The following is a 20,235-nucleotide window of genomic DNA, read 5'->3' as shown; positions in this document are numbered from 1 at the left end:
CCTGTAGTGTCTTCTAGTGGACTTCTATTGTTGACAGTCCTCTATTGCTGACCAATTTTTAAAAGAAATGCTTGTCTTGCTCTTTTATGCATGTCGCCTGTGTCTTAATGTGCATTCAAACTTTGCTCTGTCTTGTGCTTTGCTAAGGCATATCTAACCATAAATAAAATTATTGGTTTTGTTCTATCTTAGTATGTGACATTGCTAGGAAGAGCAGGTGAAATATTCATTTACCTAAAGTTATTCTTAGCACCTTCAAACCTGTGCATCCTACCATGCTGCAACACAGTGTCTTATTGCCAGTGTGTTTGCTGTTCTGTGCTCAGTGTTTTTGGAGCTTCATGGTGAAACCCCAGAAGGTCATGCTACTGGAGAAAGCTTTGCAGCAGGTAGGAATACACACAGAAGTAGGATTCTTTGTTGTAGCTTTTGAACGTCTTTGAAAGTTCATGCGGCTGACAGTTATAATCTGTATATGTACAGTTCATTGCATGCAAAAACCCACTGATATAGAACACATATGAGCCAGTTTGGGCACAAAAGCACTGGGACTGTGTGTGTAACACATAATTGCTTGACACTGTCAACCCTTTATTGTCCCAAAGTTATGATTTCTCCAGAAGCAAGCTAACTGCAATGAATTGTTTAAAAGAGCACTGTGCTGTGTCAGTGCACATTTAATAACACCCGACGATACAAATTACTGCAGCCACAACTACATAGTTTGTCAGCATATTGTCATTATGGCATGTGAAACGCAGATATTGGTTAAAGGGAAGTCACAGTTTTCTGAGAAATTGGTGTTCTTGCCATGTGAAGTGGACTATGGTTAGCATTGCTAATATGCCCTCGGTGGACATCATATGTATGAAGATTGGATTAATTGGCTTTCAGTTTTCTTTGCCTCACTAGGAGACGCAGAGTTTGCAGCAGCTGGGACTGGTCAACCGCATAAAAAAAAAGTGATGTCTCAAGAAGGTAAGCGGAGCACTCAAATGCACTCAAGTAGGTGGGTGTCGCCTTGCTGAATGATTCTAGTGCGGTGTGTAGTAATGCACAGTGAAAATATAAACATTACGTAGTAGTGCCCTTGTTGAAATGTAACTTCTGGGAGCTGTACAACTTATTGAGCTTTTGTTTGATCACTTGGGCAAAACTGGTTAATATGCACACCGTAAAATTATGTGGTAGTCATCACATAGACGCGAGAGGTTAACTCGAGATTGATTTCAAAGCACACCAAGTGTTTTTATTAGGTGCCTGCGAATATTCGAAGTTTCGAATAATTTTAGAATATTAATTGCGATTCGATTCGCACCAGAATTTTACTATTTTCTGATTTGCCGAAGACAAATACGGTGAACGTCCGATTAGCAGTGGCTCCTTCAGATTTTCAGTACGCTTCACCACATTATACGTGTGCTTTGCGGCAAAGCCAATTTTAAATTACCGTTTTTTTTTTTGCGTATAACCCGCACCCTCTGCAACGATTCGCGGATCATTTTCTGAAAATGATCCCCGCGTATTGCGGCGAAGCTAGCTTCCTTGCACAGCTGCAAAGCACTGCCGCGATGGCAGCTTTACAAGCAAGAATTTGTCTTTTCTTTTTCTTTTTTTTTTACTTTCGCTACGAATATAAAATTATTTTCTGCGGCTGATACGCAAGAAAATGCGTAACTATGTTTGCAATTTTATTGAATCAAGAAAATGCTGGTTCCAGCTCGAAAACGATACAGTAGAGGTGTAGGTTCAGTTAATGCTGTTTTAGACATGAAATTTGGGCAGAAAGTCCGAAAAAACGGACGCCCAAAGATTCTGATCAAGCAAACTTCAGCGCCGACAATGGCCTCTCTACAATGGCCTGTGTGAGGGGCAAGCAAAAATTCAGTTGCAATGATACAAACGGCTCTGGTTGCCATTTTTTTTTTTGGTTTTCCGCAATATTTCAACATATATTTGGGATATCTGCCCAAGATACGCACTGATTCTGTACCCTGAGTTATGCATTATGCTCACGTTGCATGACCACGGTTGTTCCGGATCGACAAGTGTTCCCGTGAACCGAACATCGATAAAAAATATTTTGTTTTTACTCCAGAACGAAATAATAAATAACGTTCTGGTTACGTTTTTTGTTTCAAGCAAAAATATCTTTTTTTTTCTGTATTCGTTTCGTCCCGACACTCTCATACTAACAGATTCAAAAACCATTGTGCTGGATTGCTCAAGACAACCACGCCATGCCGCCACGAAACTGGTCGTTGAAGATGATGATTTTGATGAATGAATGTGTGCCATTATTACGTCGATTGAATTAAGGTGAAAGGGAGACAGCGGAAGCTGAAATGCACGGTACACTTGCGCCTAAACGTCTTGGTTGCTATCTGTGATTCCTGTACAGGGCATTTCAGTTGACTTAGGCAGATCAATAAGAGGTACAGGCATGTTGATTATGGCTTGCAGCACAGGAGTGCGTGGCCTTATAAGTTCAAAGATTGTGTGTGGCTTCAGCTTGTTTTCATTTTAACAACAATAATATTTTCTAACTGGGGTTAGAAAAGTGATAGAACAGCATGTAGTTATGGAAATAAGGGTTAGTGGAAGTCATGCATAAGTATTTGAACTTATGAGGTCGCGCGCTCCCATGTTGCAAGTCATATTCAGTGCGACTGTACATTATGTCATGCAAGCCGAACTCGAGCCGTAAAGTGTTCTTAATGTCCATGTGTATGGGTGCACTTTTCCCCATCATTATATGTTATACTAGCTAATTGACATTCGATTACTCACTTCTGAAAGTTTTTACTGTTCACAAACATCAGCTGTTAGTTCTAACAAGTGTTGAGAAACGTCACAATTTTTGCATGTATACATGGGGATAGCTACTCTTTTAGCATTGTTTCAAGACTTTATGTTAATTGCGTATTATGTAAGAAATGCTAACATGCTGTACTTTCAGTGTGTTCAAATGTGACGTGAATGAACTTTCAAAAGCAGCTCCACAAACACATAGGATGCACAAGCTCCACGCACACATAGGATGACTACAGTGGATGAAGTTTGCACAGGCGCATGTTTTTACTTGCATCCCTTCTCACACGGTCACATTCACCACTCGCTTCAATCATATCCATGTATTCACGAAAAAAAAAAGGGTAAATAGTACCTACTGAGCTCCAAATGCCACCTTACCAGCCCATCTGTATATAGTGTCTTGTTTCTCTAATTTGGGATATCTGGCGACCATACACTTCCTAATTCTTGGCCAAAGTGAACTGACGCTTTTTGCGAAACTATTGATGCCCATTATATTTTCAGAATTCCAACGCCAAGTTTTGACCCAGTTGGCTGGGCTTCGTGTGGTGCAGCAGCAGCAGGGGCAACTCCTGGGGGATTTAGTAACAAGGTTTGCAAGGCGCGACATGGAGGCTCAGGCCAACAGTGAACCACTAGTTGCGATGCCGTTTGACGACTACGGGACCCTGAAACAGTTCGATTGTACTCTGACTGGCACGCGAAAAGAAGTATTTGTGAGTGGCTTTATTCATGTCGACTTCTTTGTCACTGCACAATGCCTTGCATTTATATGGCCTGCTAGCAACATTTTTTTTGCTCTAATTATTTTCTAGCTTAACTTATAATGGCCAACTGTAATTTGGACACCACAGGTGCGGCATAAGAGTTCCGGTAATCGGGACAATCTGGTGGAGTTGAAAGAGTTTCTAAAAGTGGGCGTCCTAATTCTATAACAATGGGCAGAGGATTTGTAGATATGAATGTTTCCGCACTGACATCAATCAATCAATCAGTGTATTTGGCATTCATTACAGCAAGATAACGCAAGGACAAGAACAAAAAGCTGCAATCTAGCAGCTTGACAAAGGTTCTTTCCTCGATTCCTGACAGCCAAAGCATACAAACATCTCTTGTTCTACATTTACACTAAACGTTTCTGCTTCTCATATGTAGCAGAGTAGTTGGCAAAAGTAAAGATATATATATCAAAAGTAATACATGACAATTATGATGTACACTGTTTGCGTGCGCAAAACAAAAAATGTAAAACAGTACGTCACAGAAGCTGAAATAATGTACAATAATGAATATGCACAGATTATTTCACACAAATTAGACAAATTTGTGTACGCTGTATGGACTATTGAGCATTCATATATAAACATAACTATGCTTATACAGTAGGACCCCTTTATACGAGGCATGCACGGGGGAGAAAGTCTTGCCTATTACATGAGGTGTCTCTTATAAGCAGGGTACTAAGTCGTGCATTTTCCTATCAACCCTTACTTTCATGTAGCAAACTGGTCTCTCTTATACCCCACGTGTCTGTTATATCAGTGCCTCTTATGAAGGGGTTCAACTGTACAAAAAAAAAAGAAGCATGTAAACAAGCCAACTTCGAAAAGAAGAAAAAAATACTGACAATTTAAGAACATAACATGTAACTGGCAAATTGTTTTATAATGATAGCGTAACGTGCACTACTGCCCTGAAGACAAGTGCTTATACAAACATGTGTCTGTATAATTTATTCAATTGTGTGCAAGCTTGCGCGCTTGGTTTTTCTAGCAACCAGCATTTTGTGTAATGCTTGAAACTTTCATTCCTGCTGTATTTTCATGACTATGCACATCTATTGTAAAGAGGACCCTTCTACAAAGACGTATTTTGCTTTGCAAGAATATCCTGGTAGCGTAGGAATGGTGTGGTAGAAGAAAGCGTGAATAGTGTGCTCTGTGTGACGTATTCCACTAAGGAGATCGCGTAACAATCAGATGATAGGAATAAGAACCTCTTGCATCTGCCTGTAGCCTTTTTTAGGCTCATTTTATTCAGACTGCCTATGTAGAACTATGCAGTGATCGGAAAGTGCGAACCTGGTGCACAGCGTAAAAGAGACCTAAAATATATTGGATTCTGGAATGTCTCTTATAAAGTGGTTATTCTGCTATTACATGGTGGGTTGCTAGACCTTTAGTTCTTAGTTTGCAAAGTGGCCTGAGCCACCTTGACAAGAGGATGAGGAAGAATGAACACGTCACAAACGCTTGTGTCGCGTCTGTTTTTCCTTGACCCCCACGCATATCACGTCGCCCATTCCACACATTATGTTCTATTACTTACAGAGCTCGCCATTTCAATTCTCTTTAGCCCTCCATTAGCCTAAAGGCTTTTTTTGTTTGCTGAACTTGCTTTTCCAGATTCGAGAACTTGCTGTCAAAGGCGGCGCAAACCCGGCCGCATGCACGAAAAGGATGCTACGGTACGTTATGACTGATCATCTGGCGTGCCAGTTCTCGTGGCAAGGGAGGAAGGGGAAGCTCAGCTTCTGTCAGATGCAGTTGCCGTCGTGCATAACTTGTAAGTATTTTGGTCCTCACATGTGTGCACTCTACGATATCGTGAATAGTTTTGAAGAGTGCCTGGACAGGTGCAGTAATTTGTAGGTGCTTCTGTATCTTAAGTGTATGTGGTTTATTATCATGCAACTACCTGTATGATTGTCTGTTCACTGCAAGTGGTCAAATTGTACACCGTGTTCCAGTAATTACCGTATTTACTCTGCTCTAGGCTGCCCTCGATGGCAGGGCGACCCCCGAAATTCGAAAGGCAAAAAAAAAAACAAGTCTCAAATGCAGGTTGAATGAAAAAAGAAAGGCCGTTTCACCAGCAAAAAACCTCCACTTTTATTGTGTAAACGTGCACCCCGTAGGCACGTAATATCGACTTCGAACGAAACAATAAGAGCGGCAAGCATTCCCAGTCATCACAGTTCACTGGCGCACGTGCGTTCGGTATGGCAGCACTGCGCATATGTGCACCCGTCCACGGTGATAACTTGACGATGGTTGCCGCTCTTCGGGTTTCAATTGAAGCCTATAGTGCGCATAAAGTGCCAGCGCAGCACACCAAACTCGTGCTGCGCTTGCAGGTTTGAAGTTTTCACCGTGTGCAAAATGACCTTGCGCTTAAAGGCCTTGATGTAGTGGCACTGCTGTAGTTGGTTTGTGGCATCAAACGGAGGCGTTTTGGGAGCACGTCATTAAGGCACGACATTTTCAAAACTCTGCCGACACAAGTGCACTGAACAATTGCTTCCAGGAAACTGTCAGCTCTGCGCGTGCCTCAAGCGAGAGGAACATAGGAGGGGGTGTCAAAGTGCGTGGCAAACGCTTTCGCTGCAATTTGGTGACACGAATCGCCCTTGCCAGCGTGAAAGCTTGACGGATAGATGACCCTCGCTGCATGAACATGGGACTACTAGATTTCGGAACAATAGACAATACGAAGCAGGCAACTAGTTCGTATTGTAGTGTGGGGACCACTCTTCCACTGCTGTGCCTGAGCGACCACGGCATCGTGCAGCTACCGTAGAATGTTGCAAATATGAGGTTTGGGCGCGCATGCAGAACCACCTGCACACGTCAGCCCGAGATCGTTTTTTAATTTTTAAGTTTACAAGCCTGTTATACCAGCCTATGCGCTCTAAGTATGCAGTTGTACCCCTTTATAAGAGGCATGCATGAGGGAGAAATTCTAGCCTCTTAATTGAGGTGTCTCTTATAAGCAGGGTACTAAGTTATGCATTTTCCTATCAACGCTTACTTTCGTGTAGCACTCTGGTGTTCCTTATACCCCACGTGTCTGTTATATCAGTGTCTCTTATAAAGAGGTTCAACCATAGTAAATTTTGAAATGCAACATATTTTACAGGTTATCACTTGCATTCTACTGAAATCCCGCTACTGTTCAAAATTTTTTCCACATCCTTCAAACCAAAAAGACTTGCATAAAAAATAATATAATAATGACCAGGTTAGTTGGATCAGGACAAATATGCTCATTTTTATTTATGATATGTGATATACACTACAGTGAACTCCCGTTAAGACGAACTCGGTTAAGACGAATTCTCGCTTATACCGAACAACACGGGACCATTTGTTTGGTTTCCCATAGACTCAATGCAAAAAAAATTCGCTTAAGACGAACCGCCCAACTGTACTCTTCTGTTAAGACGAACTTTCGCGATGATCAACAACGCTAGCGATTCTGCGAAACGAACACTGCAGTCTTGGTGGGGCATTCAGGCGACCGAGAAAAAGCAAAAAAGATGAAAAAAAAGGCACTTCCTGGAGCAAAGACGCGAAGCAAATCGCGACGCGAAGATAAACGAAGAAGACCAGTCAGCGGATAAAGCTGGTATCCCCTCTCACCCCCTGCCTGTGGGTGGGGGAGGTGTGGGCTTTATCAGCAAAGAAAGCAACAAAAAGAGTGCGGGATTTACAACTTGGACCCCCAAGCCATTGCGTCCTTTTGTATCCCCCCCTCCCCCCCGTTCTTCGGCTTCCCAGCTGGAGTACAAAGGAGAACAGAACAACACAAGAGCTTGGGGCCCCTCCACTGTTGTCAGAGGGGGAAAACACAAGGGGAGTGGGGAAAAAAAAAGAAAGCGACAACAGGAACAAAAATGGTCTGTGATGTCAGAGGGGTCAGGTGCATTGTCATCGCCATCACACAATGGCGGCCGAGCACATGTATTTGTGCGCGTTCTATCTGTTCCCAGTGAAGTGCAAATTGTGATGAGCCATTTTGATTATGGAAGCGCACGACAAAGGAAGGCTATTTTGCGCAGTGAATATAGCTGCGTCGTGTCTTTTTCGTGGCGAGGCTTGTGACCGTGAGTAGCCCGATGGGATATCTTCAGCTGCACGTCGATCAGGAAAAGTTACTACGGGCCGAAAACGGGAAAATATCCGGACCTCGAAGAAAACCTTGCAGACTTTCTTAAGCAACTCAGCGTATAATGACTTTGTCAAGGCAACAGCACGCGACCGAGGCGTATCCAGAAGTGATCTTAGAGCCAGCAAAACAGGCTCACAGAAGAAAACGAACTGCCAGGACAATAACTTTTACATTCTTTGAAGGAAAATTGTGCTTGTCTCTTAATTTTTTTGTCTAATCGTCAACATAGGAGCGTGTTACAGTTTTGTCATTAAAATGTGGTAGCAAATATCTTCACGAGCATTTTTATTTTTGAACACGCGAAATCGGGTGCTCGTAAGATTCGTGTAAATACTCTGCTTGAAGGCATAGTCTTTATCTAGATGAGCCAAATAAATGCTTTTTCTTGTCTTTTTGCCCCACATTGTAAGTCTACTGCATTCATTGTTTCAAGTAACATATTTGGATGCACTTGGCATGTTAGCATCTCTCTTTTTGGGGGCAATTCCTGTAAGCCGAACTCCTGATAAGACGAACAGATGACCGCGGTCCCTTCGAGTTCGTCTTAACGGGAGTCTACTGTATTCGATTCAAAATTATTCAACTAAATCACTATTCGCTTCGAATTCAACTTGAACCTAAATTTACTATTCGCAACAGCCTAAGAAAAACCAATACGCATAGCATGAGCACGCCCTCGATTCTGAAGTCTGCTTCGAGACGGTAGCCTGACATGATTTCTAGCGTGATCGTAGCACAAGAACACATTGTGTTATACTTTTACAGGTGAATTTTGGGCATCATCAAATTTGTTTTGTATAAACACATTCAGCCAGCATAACACGTTATTAGGTTCATTAGCAGACACGTTTTACCTCGCATAATGCGGTTGACTTTACAGCTTCAAATTCGTGAAGTGGTTCAGGTAAAAGGCAATTATAGTGTGCCAGTGCTTCAATGTTTTCATGCTTACTGCCTACAAAAATTTGTGTTCCAGGTGAATGGAATACTCTTCAATAAAACCTCTTGTTTCCTCGTAGGTGCTGTCCAGACTGCACACGAGGCTAGCGATTTCACGGTGGAGATGGCCATCCGAGAGTGGCTGCGGCATGCTCCTGCCAGACAACACAACGCGATTGCTAAGGTAAGGCATCTTTAGGCATTTCGCTTCACTGAATATGCTGTCACAAGAGAGTACAGGCACTCATATTTGAAAACTGCAAACAAAGAAATATTAAACGACTTGTGTTTTTTACATTGTAAGAGCGAATAGCATGTGACCTGTGTGCCAGAGGCTTGCACTTGCTGCTGAACATGAGTGCGATAATGCGACTGGTGGAAGCTTGTATTAGCACCCCTTTTGCTGCAGGGGCAAGGTTGCATTTGGAACGTGATTTACGGCACTGAAGAGTACATGCCGGGGTCTAAAAGCGAACAGGAGCAATCTGTGACCAATAGCGAAAATATACATGGCTTTTAGATCAATTGGGAATGCAAATTGTTTCATGTGTCTTTTTTAGTTGTTTTTCTCATGAAAGTTGTGAGTGCATTACAGTGGCTCATTGAAGCTTTTTTAACGCATTCTAGAACTGACTGTTTTTTGTGGTTCATGGAACCTTAAGAATAATACCCTTCCTACACTGTACTACATCTCTGTTGAGTGAGTGCACTTGTTTAAATGCACAGACTATAAATAACTGGAACTGCTAGCCTAAAATGCCAATAATTTTTCAAATATATTCAATGAATCAGTGATGTGATAACTGCACCAAAAGACAAATCCTGCTTCATCCAGCTACGTTTTCGCTATTATGCGCCAAACTTGGCATTTTCATATTTCGAAAACATAACTAATCTCTCGGGATGAAAACGCCCCAGCATGCTCTGATCCTCACGTGTAAACACCACGATGGTGGTTGTGAGTACACGCAAATGAAAAACGTGCCCGTGTGTGCATGCTGAAGAGACTACCTTTTTATTACCCCATACACTGTGTAAAACCTAAGTCAAGAACAGCGAGTAGTACAGTGTAGCCCGGTTATAACGAAGTTGGCGGGAATCTGAAATTACTTATTAACTATAACTGCTTTTTCGCTATATCTGGACTGTAAAAAAAATCACTCATCATGCAGACGAAGTAAAAAAAAATTTTTACGCTCCCTGTAAAACGTGGTCGAGGGTCCCCTGCACACGTTTCGCATACGCGCATATCGCCTCAGCATGCAGGCCGGCGAGAGCGTTCGTGGAATCCGCTTCGGCGGCAGCGGGGTCCGCCGGAACAGCCCTTTCCGCGTCGATCGGCCCCGGACTGATTTTTGCGGCAGCTGCCGCCGGATTCCCTCGACGCGTGAACCTATCGAAGCGCGAGTCAAAAATTCGAAAAACGGCGGCAAACTTCTCATATCGCAGTCGTCGAAGGCAGTAGCGACAACGAAGTACTCCGTAATAACTCTGTTCTTTCCGACAAACGCAATGCAAAGCACAATGACTGTTGTCACGAGTAGCGATATATCTCGACCCGTTTCTCGCGTTTTGCAAATCAGGATGGGCCAACGACCACTGCTTGGGTCGTTTCCTCTTCAGCGAATGCATGTTCCCGCTCCTGAGACGTCACCAGAAAGTTGCTTGCCAGCAGGCCCAGCAGTTCGACAGCCTTGCCCCTGTTTGTGATTCGCCATAGCAACACGTGAACACACGCGAGCGGATAGCCGGAGCGTCCCGGGCTCGTGGCTAGGGTGGCCACGCTAATAGGCCTCCAACGCTCAAGTTTGCTGCAGCGCCGTCCGCCGCCCCAGCGGAGAGAGGGGAAAACTCCGGTAGCTGGGACGGGTCGCTCTTGCTTGGTTTTCCCATCGCGCGCGCGGAGAACGTGCTCCCCGGGCGCATTTTTCACGCTATGGGTGCCGTTCCTTCGTCGTACTCGAAAGCAGGCACGCAGTCTTGCTGCATTGTGAACTGTCACAAAAGTTTAAAAATGTCGAAGAGCCGAAAACTTTCTGTCATGTTCTACGGTTTCCAATGCAAGCAGTCCGAGGAGCAGAGGCGTCAAGAGTGGATTATGGCAGTTCGCCGCGATGCTTTCGCGGTCTTGTCACCTTGAAGCAGTTTTTGTCGTACACAGTATTACGAACTATTAACGGGGAGAAACGCGATGATCGTGCTCATTTGAAAGGGAAGTGCGTTTGTGAACCGAAGTTACAACAAATAGACAGCCGCTGTACGTTTCGAGATTGCGCGCTGGCTTTCCGAGTCAACCATTTGTAATGTTACAGCAGCGGAGCATTTGGGCTTATTACACCACAGTTTAAATAACGTACCGCGAGTACTAAGTGTTTAATTCAGCTGATTGCGGTACATTTCCCGTCGCGGCTCCCTGTAAACAGAATTAAGCTGTATGTTTGCACTGAGCGTTTATATTGGCCTTGCATGCGACACGCCGTGATTGCTTAGAAGGCTGAAGTGTTGCGCTGCTAAAATCGTGGTCATGGGTTCGATTCACGCATACAGCAGCTGCATTTCGATGGGAGCGAAATGCACTAACACCGGCGTACTTAGATTTACGTACACGTTAAAGAAACCCAGGTGGCCGAAATTAATCCGAATTAATCCACCACGGCGTGCCTCGTATTAATGTCATGCGTTCGGCACGTAATAAAAAGCCTTGCATGCCGCTTTGGAAACGAGCTGAAAAAAGAAACAAGGTGGCAATTAAATTTTCGATGGCTTCGCGAATTCAGATGCGCTTATTATTGGGCACAAATCTCGGTATAATCATAAACATGCGCGATCCCAGTGGTTATTGTATAGTATCAGGGGCGTAGCCAGAAATTTTTTCGGGGGGGGGGGGAGGGTCCAACCATACTTTATGTATGTTTGTGCGTGCGTTTGTATGTGTGCGTGTACATATACGCAAGCAAAATTGAAAATTTTCGGGGAGGGTTTGAACCCCCCCCCCCTGGCTACGCCCCTGTATAGTATGATGCTGACCAAGCGAGCTGTCGAAACAACCAAAGCGACATTCGAATGACACGGTGCGTGATCAGGCGTCGATATTATTCGAAATGAAACACGCCTCTGCAAGAAATTTAACATGCATCGTCGAAGTGGGCATGAAATATTTATTTATTTTTTGTTTGCGTATATCATTATGCTGTCAAAGGGAGCTATAAAAAAATCCAAGGCGACATTAAACTTGCGATCCGACGTTATCATTCGATGCAAAACTCGGCAAAAGTGAAACTCCCACGAAACTGAACACTGCGCATTGCGATGCAGCCAGTGACTCAACAGGGCAGATGTAAATTTATGCTCTTCACATTGAGCTCATAATAAATTTAAAGCCGCACGACAAACTTGGCATCCAAGCAATTGAAAAGTTATCAATAGAAAACGCACGCGAGAGCGTGCTGGGTGATTGCTGACAGCTCCGAGTATACACGACTGCCGCAACGAATGTGCGTTTTACCGGTAACATAATTACAGAACTCGCGCAGTCACCTCCCTACTCATGTCAAAGAAATGTGCCCGTTCAGCATCTGCACGCACGTAGCGCTCGCACAAACAGCATCGCCCTTGACGACCTGCTCGGTCCCGAAAAGGTGGTCGATCAACCGTCCTCCTCTGGTAAGATTCCCACCGTTAAAACGTTTTTTTCCATCTCTGGGATTTTTCTAAACCTTCAGAGCAAGCGACACGTGAAGCTGCACGTGCTCGGCGAGCAGAGACAGTTCTAGGTGGCTTTGGCAGAGAACAGCGCGTGCAGGGTGCCTGAACGTGCGGAGACAGCGCAGTCAAAAGGCTGGTGTGGGGACAGGAGCGACCGGTTTTCGCAAGAAAGGCGGCGAAACGCGTGCGACGCAGCGCCCCCTGGCCGAGCTTGGGAGGCCTATGCTAACCACCCAACGTGGCCGCGCCGCCGCGGAAACATCCGGGCAATGCGTTTTTCTAGGAGACGTTGATCCGGCATATCCGGCGTGTGTGTGTGTGTGTGTGTGTGTGTGTGTGTGTGTGTGTGTGTGTGTGTGTGTGTGTGTGTGTGTGTGTGTGTGTGTGTGTGTGTGTGTGTGTGTGTGTGTGTGTGTGTGTGTGTGTGTGAGCGCGTGTTTTACTTTGGGGACTTTACTTTGGCGGTGCGGTCACTGGTGTGGGTTGGTAAGAAGTGTGAACGATGCTGAATTTCGGCGGCGCGAAAATTCCGCTCGCTGTGTACGGCAGATTCCCCAGTGTGACCGAGCCTGTGCAGGCTTATAGCTGGTGCCGCCACCTCAGAGAGAGAGAGAGAGAAAAAAAAAACAATTTAGAAGTGCACCACCTCGCTTTGCTTTTTTGCCACGATGAGGTATACCACAAACGGAAACGGGCTGGAGTGGCCTAAAGCGTGGGGCGGCTTTCTTGTGAAATAAACAGGGGACTTTGTACACAGTGCAACGAGATAAGATACTAGCAACCTTTTACTACTTTTACCCGGCGGTCGCCTGCCTGGCACTGGAAAAAAAAAAAAAAAAGGTTGGCTTGTTTTAGCGCCGGCGACCGGGCGATGGTGTGATGCGGTGAAGCAAGCTTACACGTGGAGCGGGGTGAGAGGGCAAACGACGTTGTAGGAAGCTGCCGGGAGCCAAAAATAGCCGGTTCTTCGGCCTTACTGATTCACGTGAAAGCTCAGAAGGTTGTTTGATGAACTTTTTTTCGAAAAAAAAAGAAAAAAGCTTCGCTATATCCGCTGAGGTGCGTTTATTTACTTCGTTAAAAGTGGACTTGCATTGCATTGAAAATGCGGAAATTTGATCGGAACATCAAGATCACTTCGTTATAACCGCTATTTCGCTATAAGTGGGTTCGTTATAAATGGGCTACACTGTATATGCACTATAACTAAAACGTTCGCGGGCCTGCTGTGCCGACGAAACAAACGCAGAAGGAAAAGCGCTGTAGCAGATAGCAGCAGACATCCATTATAAAAACCAGGGCGTGCAGACAAGGACGCAAGAAGGAAGTGCAGACACCACAAACGTGGTGTTTGTTGTGTCTGCACTTCTTGTGTCCTTGTCTGCCCGCCCTGTTTGTTATAATGAATCCTTGCGAACTAGCTCGGCTTTCTGTTATTCTGACTTTTCATAGTTCCTTGTTAGGGCGCCAGATGTCCCGCGGAACGGCAACCACATTTCCGTACGCTTTCGATTTCCCAGGTGCGATGTCAAAAGCGGTGCGACCATGAATCAATACTCGAGTGATGGCCCCCCGTGTTCGTTGACGATGCTAGTGGCTATTTTTTTTAGGGGCGAAGCTCCTCTTAGTCTAACCTTGTCCTGCGTCAGGCGTAACCGGCAGTATCTCCCATAACCGATCCATCACTTCACCGACCATAAAGCCGTTATCATAAAGGGGGAACGGAATCCTTCCCCCTATTTCTCCTCTCCTACGCTCTCCCCCCTCTCTCACTTCACAACGCCGATGCAGGCAGCGTCTGCTAGCGAGTGTCTTGACTGAAAAAACAGACTGCTCGCTCTGCACAATAGTTCACTGACCACCCCGTATGTATAGGCACTGGATTTTGACTTCCAAGGTATTGCATGTGAGATTTCTCCTATGCGTGATTAAACAATAAAAATACACAGCGTACATGTAGAATTATAGTGAGCTGCAAGTTGCCATGACTCTCATCGACACTTTAAACGCGCCCGATCACACGTCGTTGATGCTGTACTGGGCAGAATTCACGGAAGATTTACGGTTTACCGATGAACCTCCGGAGCTTCGCCCACTCATCGTCATTAACTCTGTGGATATGCTGCGATTTTTTTCAGGATCAGAAGGTTATCATCCATCCACCCCTAACAGAATGTAACTGCTGCAAAAATTTTCGCTAACTCTGTACCAAAGCAGACATGCGCGACATCGATGAGGCGGTTATGGGCAACCTAGCATGCCGCATTGCCACCTGGGGAGCTTTCCCTCGACAACATGAGATGGGGCCTGTAATAGGTCGCACTCACGAGCTCAACTAAAGGCAGCACACGTAAAACCAAGTTTGGCTTCGCGGTTGGGAGAACAACCGCAATACACTGCATAAGTCTACCAAGCTCGCATGTCCACCTGCTGGTATCAAAGACGTAAGGCCACATCGCAAAGCGTTTACATTTGCCGAACAGCACCTTCACTGATAGAGGAATCAAGGTCGCACGCAAATACCTGCACTGTACGACGACATAACTATTTTCAGGACAAAAAGTCGAGCAGCGGCACCATAAACTTGATACAAGCGCCCGTTCAGCGTGGAACGTGCGGGAAGTGGCCGAGGCAAAGACTTCTCCGGGGCCTAGACAGCCGAGACAACACTTGCTCGCACCAGGCGCCCGCGACACCGGCAACACATCTTTGTTTTTAACCGCGACGCTGTTCTTAGTCGAGGCTTTTATGTCCGGGGACGGCGTAGCGGTGCTCACAGTGTGGGGAGCGTGAGGCTTCGTAGAAAGGGGAGGGCTGCGCTGTGCTGTGAGAGGCGAGGGCGGAGGATGGTGAGGGGTAAACCTTCAAGGAGGAGTGAACCTTTGAGAAATTCACCAAGATGAGATGACGGTGATGTGCGTGGAGTGTAAAATGGCGTGTCAGAGTTCAGTAGTATGCGCTCTCATAACGGCGAACATTTATCGTTCTTCCGATGAAGAAGCCACCTGACGGGAGCGTCGGCGAAAGCCAACGCGAGAGCGGGCATGTCATCGTCGAGGCCACCATGATGTTTGTGCGATAGAGGTCGAAGCTAAGCGCCAGTGAAGGGAAGACTTGAACATAAAAGAACGATACATCCTGATGAAGGACAGGCATAAGCTTCGTTGTTTCGACAGTGTTTGCGAAGTCAAACTGGCTGGGGGTTGTTTTTCCTTCCTTCTTCACGCTCCGCTCCTCTGCGTCCCCCCCGCGCCCCCCCCCCCCCCCATAACAATTTTGTCGCTGTACCTCCTCGTTCAACATACAGTAGACTCTCAGTAAACTGAAATCTCTTAAACGGAACTGCTGCTTAAACGGAACAACTGCATCTAACACGATTGGTTTCTTACTTGTATTCTGCACCCTTTTTCATCTCTCAGTAAACGGAACTCCTGTTAAACGGAACACATTTTCCTGGTCCCTTCAGGTTCCGTTTACTGAGAGTCTACTGTACTTAAGTTGAGAAGCGCGGTCGTTACCTCCCTTATCTGAGCCATATCATAACCAGTTTTTCATCTTGGGCGCTGCACAATAAGTGGTATTCGTGTACATCTGATTCTATGTCTAGATAAACGGTAGTAAGAAATGACCGCTTTATAGCCGGTCTTGCACTATAAGCGGTTACTTTTGGTAGTCCAAGCTGTACCTGCATGGAATGTCATAGAATGCTGCTTAGCTCCGCTTTACAGTCGCCGGCCGTTTATTCGGACATGCTCGTTTATTCGGACACCCTCGCGGCACCGCCACTCGTCCCATTGAAGTAATGTAAACTCGCGACCGAAAATTCGGACGCCCCACAGCGGGCCGTTCGATTACTATTCAGACTCCGGCGGCTGGCTGATCGGGTCGCTGTCGGCAATTGCCGATCTCGAAGGCCATGTTTGTTGGCTATAATGGCCGCCTTTCGGCTTTAGCCAGTCCAGTATCCATTAAATGGCCACATCGCAGGCCAAGGCACGCTCGAAATGGCCACACCGCAGGCCAAGCCAAGCCATGCTTGAAGTCAGATCAGTGTGGCATTTGAGAATGCCACACTGGGCCGACGTCGTTTCCTTTTCGCGTTTGAGCGCTTGCATTAACAATTGTTTCTGTGGCTGGGCTTATCTGCGCTTCGCTCACTCATTTGTCGCTTGGCATTCAAGGCCCGATGTGCTGAACTGGTTCCGACGCCATCCGTTCATTTGCGCCGTCGGTACTAATGATGAAACGCGACAACTACAAGACACTGACGAAGGCGAAAAAAAAAAAAAAAAAAGCTGCGATTATTCGCCATGTGGGAGGCGGCCGACCTCAAACCGATGTTGCTCGCGAGTTTTCACAGAGTTGGACGATGATGAGATTGTCTGTGAGGTCCTCGAGCCAATGCAGGCGGATGGCTACTCCGACGCGGCCCCAGTTATCAGATGTGGATTTATCGCAGCCCGGAACAGGTTTCATTGACAACCTACAGCGATGGACGACAAGCACTGGCTGAAATGCAGGCCAACTTAGTCTTGCGCGAGTGTGCTTATGTGTAGACGTACAATGACAAGTTTTTCTGGCCTTTGTGCCTTTAAAGGTGTGTTTTTTTCCTGGTCTATCCGTTATTTCGGACTCTCGATTATTTGGACTTTTCGGCGGTTCCCACCGAGTCCGAATAAACGGTCGGCGACTGTATTCAGCTGGTGTAGTTGTCATAAATTCAATTTTTTCAATCAGCATTGAGCCTTTAGCGACTCTAAAAGGCTTTTTTTTTTTGTCTAACATGCACTTTTCGCTGCTCCACAACCATGTTTTCCTGCTCCAAAATGCGCTCTTGGCTGCTCCAAAAACATGATCCAAAATGGCTTCAGCCAATCACATGACTGATGAATCCATGAGTTTTGTCCACCATCAAATTTATTTAAGGTTTTGGGTTGGCTGTGCGCTTATTTTGTTGTTCTCATTCTCTTCAGGATTCTGCCGCTGAATAAGCCGAATGCATCTGTCAACTGCGTCCACCCTTGTGCGTCCGTCAACTGCGGCGCTGAACTGTGTCGTCCTTGTGGTGCGCCGATGAACTGTGTAATCCTTGTGGTGCGCCGATGAACTGTGGCATCCTTGCGGTGCACTCATGAACTGTATCATCCTTGTGGTGCGTCCATCCATTCTTGTGGTGCGGCTCCTTCAAAAGAGCTGACACAAAAACTTTGCACCTTGTTTTTTTCCGATGAAATAAGTATCTAATAAGCCACTTATCTCGGCTACAAATATCACTTGCGCAAACGTGCGATGTTGATTGTTTGGAGATTCCCAGTTGCATTTTCGGTTTCAGAGTGCACCGAGTGAGGTGGGAACCAGAGTTGTTTCTGTGTAAACAAAAAATTGTGCACGTGAGCACCGCGCGTTGACAACTCCTTTCATCAAGGGACTGCTATAATCCCCTCTGAGACACTGTAAATATGCATAACCCACTAAGGCAGCGGCTTTTGTACTGCCATGCAAGCCCCCCCCTTTTTTCCATGAAAAGGTCTGCTAGGAGAGTGTTCGCAAGGATCGTGGCAGCCTACGCAGGTGGCGGCCGCTTGTGTGCACAGAAACCAAAGGCAGGTTTCGCATGCAGTAATGCGTGTGCACTTTTAAAATTGCTTCTAAATATGTTGTAGGCTACATTGTCTGTTCATATTTGGTAGATGATGCATGTGTGTCGTAACATGTCTATTCAGGTCATCTCTTCTTCAAAATTTTGTGTATGCACTCCCTCAAGGGTGGACATGGCACTCAATCTTTTTATTTCTTTCTCTGAAGAAAGTTTTTTTGTGGTCATTTCAAGTAAGGTTACTTTTCTAGCATATTGTGTACTTTCTTTAAACAGTATATTTCATGTCCATTTTGAGGAGCACGATTTTTTTCCTGCACTCGGCAACTTCAGAGAAAGAAGTAAAAGATTGAGTGCCATGTCCACCCTTGAGGGAGTGCAGACACAAAATTTTGAAGAAGAGATGACCTGTGAGATAGATGACCTTTTTTTTTATGAACACTGATTGTGATCTTGTACATCACAAACGACTAGTGCAGGAAATTCAAAGAGGCATAAGCACTTATTCTTCAGTGTTTCCCCCATTTTCTAGCTCGTTATAGCCATAGAGTTTCCTAATATGAACTAGAGGGGACTCTGGCGCTGCAATCGTTCAGCTACCATGGGAATGATGGGTAGTACACAAATTTGCCTAGTCTTCGTGCTTGCGGCTTCAAACGTACTTGTGGCTTTGTTTATTGCTATGTTTTGGTTTTCTTTCGGATAAAAGAATGGATCGTTGTGAACTTCGTGACCAGATTTGAATCGCTGAGCCTAAAGAAGTTAAAGTGGCGAAGTGAAACTGCTGACTTTTGCTGAAATTCGTTTTGCGACGAAGCGGATGCAGCCGACGCGGAGCCAAACGGAGCCTAAAGTACGAAGTTTAGACAAATTTGTGTACTACCCATCATTCCCATGCTGGCTGAAGCGTCATGCGTTGCAGCTCCCATAGACACTAGCGCCAGAGTTCCCTCTAGTAAGTATTGTAGGAAACTCTATGGTTATAGCCCTGTTCACAGTAAGCACGGCTGGCACAACTGTGATCGTAGTGGGATAATCTACTATTCAAGTCCCATTTGCTGCACCTCCTTAGTGTACCATTATGGGATTGACCCACAGTTGTCATTTTTCTAGTGCCCATGCAAGTCCTATCACACTAGTAAAATAAATACAGTAGACTCGATAACTCATTCAAACTATGATAAATTCAAACTTTTGGTCAATTCAAACAAATTAAGATTTTGGTTGGCCCAGTATGTTTTCAGTGTATTTTAAAGCCACTTAATTCAAACTACCCCACTGCACAATTTCGGCTTATTCGAACTTTTTGCTTGTCCATGCCTGGAAATATCTGCTGCCTTTGTTGCTCTTAGCTGAACATTTGCATTTTTATGTCGCAAATAAGGCCTATTGCCTGCCCACAAAATGGCCAAACTAGTCAAATCATGTGTACCAACAATCGAATGCTGACTGAGGGAAAAAAGTACCAAAAATGACCTGGCCTTAAAGGGGCCCTGCAACACCTTTCTTTGTTATATTGGAATAGTCCCATTATTGACGTATGACTCTTCACGAGCCATATGCCGCAAAAATTTTTCGAATCCGTCAAGTCTAAGTGGTGTTACCAAATTAGATCACGTTCCGCAGCTTTCTCTCTCAACTCAACGCAGCGAGCGCGCGGAAAGCTGCGCGTGGCGTGAGGGGAGGGAGGGAGGGCGGAGGTGCGAGGAGGCGACGTCAGCGCCGGCGGCATTTTTTTCATTTTTTTCTCTCTGGCCTCTCGGCGCAACCACGTGGTCTGTGCCGCCACTTCCGGTCGGCTTGCGTCGTTCTCGTCGAGCGGAGTCGATCGCGCTGTGTATCGCGCGTGCTTGAAAACTGCGCGTCGGTTTGGTAATGTTGGGTGTGCACCTCGAACGCCGTAGTGTTTTCATCGCTCTGCCAACCATGGAAGCAAACGTGCGCGCTCGTTTGGAACGAATGACAGCTGAGATCGGTTTCGGCCCATACTCCGATACACCGCCTCGTAAGACGGCACTGGCAGACGACCCCGAAGCGCCGCCATTACCGGACGCCAGCATTGTTATCGGAGACAGGCTGCGCCCGTGCCTCGGTCGGTCGTGAGAACGTGCCGACGATGCAGTTCTCAGCTGACGAGGCAACACTCGAACGGCTGCCACTGTCAACGGCAACCGGCGATGGTCAAAAGCACAGAAATATTCACGTTTTCGGCACTGCGCATGGCGAAGAAA

At 45.7% G+C, this 20,235-nt stretch overlaps 1 protein-coding gene across 1 annotated transcript; it reads left to right on the top strand.

The window, feature by feature from the left end:
• Positions 1-165: 165 nt before the first annotated feature.
• Positions 166-10,477, top strand: LOC119397637 (uncharacterized). Its single transcript, XM_037665063.2, has 6 exons — positions 166-389; positions 913-978; positions 3,319-3,530; positions 5,220-5,379; positions 8,784-8,887; positions 10,424-10,477. Exons 2-6 carry the CDS (start codon positions 966-968, stop codon positions 10,475-10,477), a joined length of 543 nt encoding a protein of 180 aa, XP_037520991.1. The 5' UTR covers positions 166-389; positions 913-965.
• Positions 10,478-20,235: the final 9,758 nt, after the last annotated feature.

The sequence above is a fragment of the Rhipicephalus sanguineus genome, chromosome 6 (genome assembly GCF_013339695.2).
Source record: "Rhipicephalus sanguineus isolate Rsan-2018 chromosome 6, BIME_Rsan_1.4, whole genome shotgun sequence".
NCBI classification, from domain to species: Eukaryota; Metazoa; Arthropoda; class Arachnida; order Ixodida; family Ixodidae; genus Rhipicephalus; species Rhipicephalus sanguineus.
The sequence above is the reverse complement of the archived record's forward strand: the minus strand, read 5'-3'. Positions and strand labels throughout refer to the sequence as shown.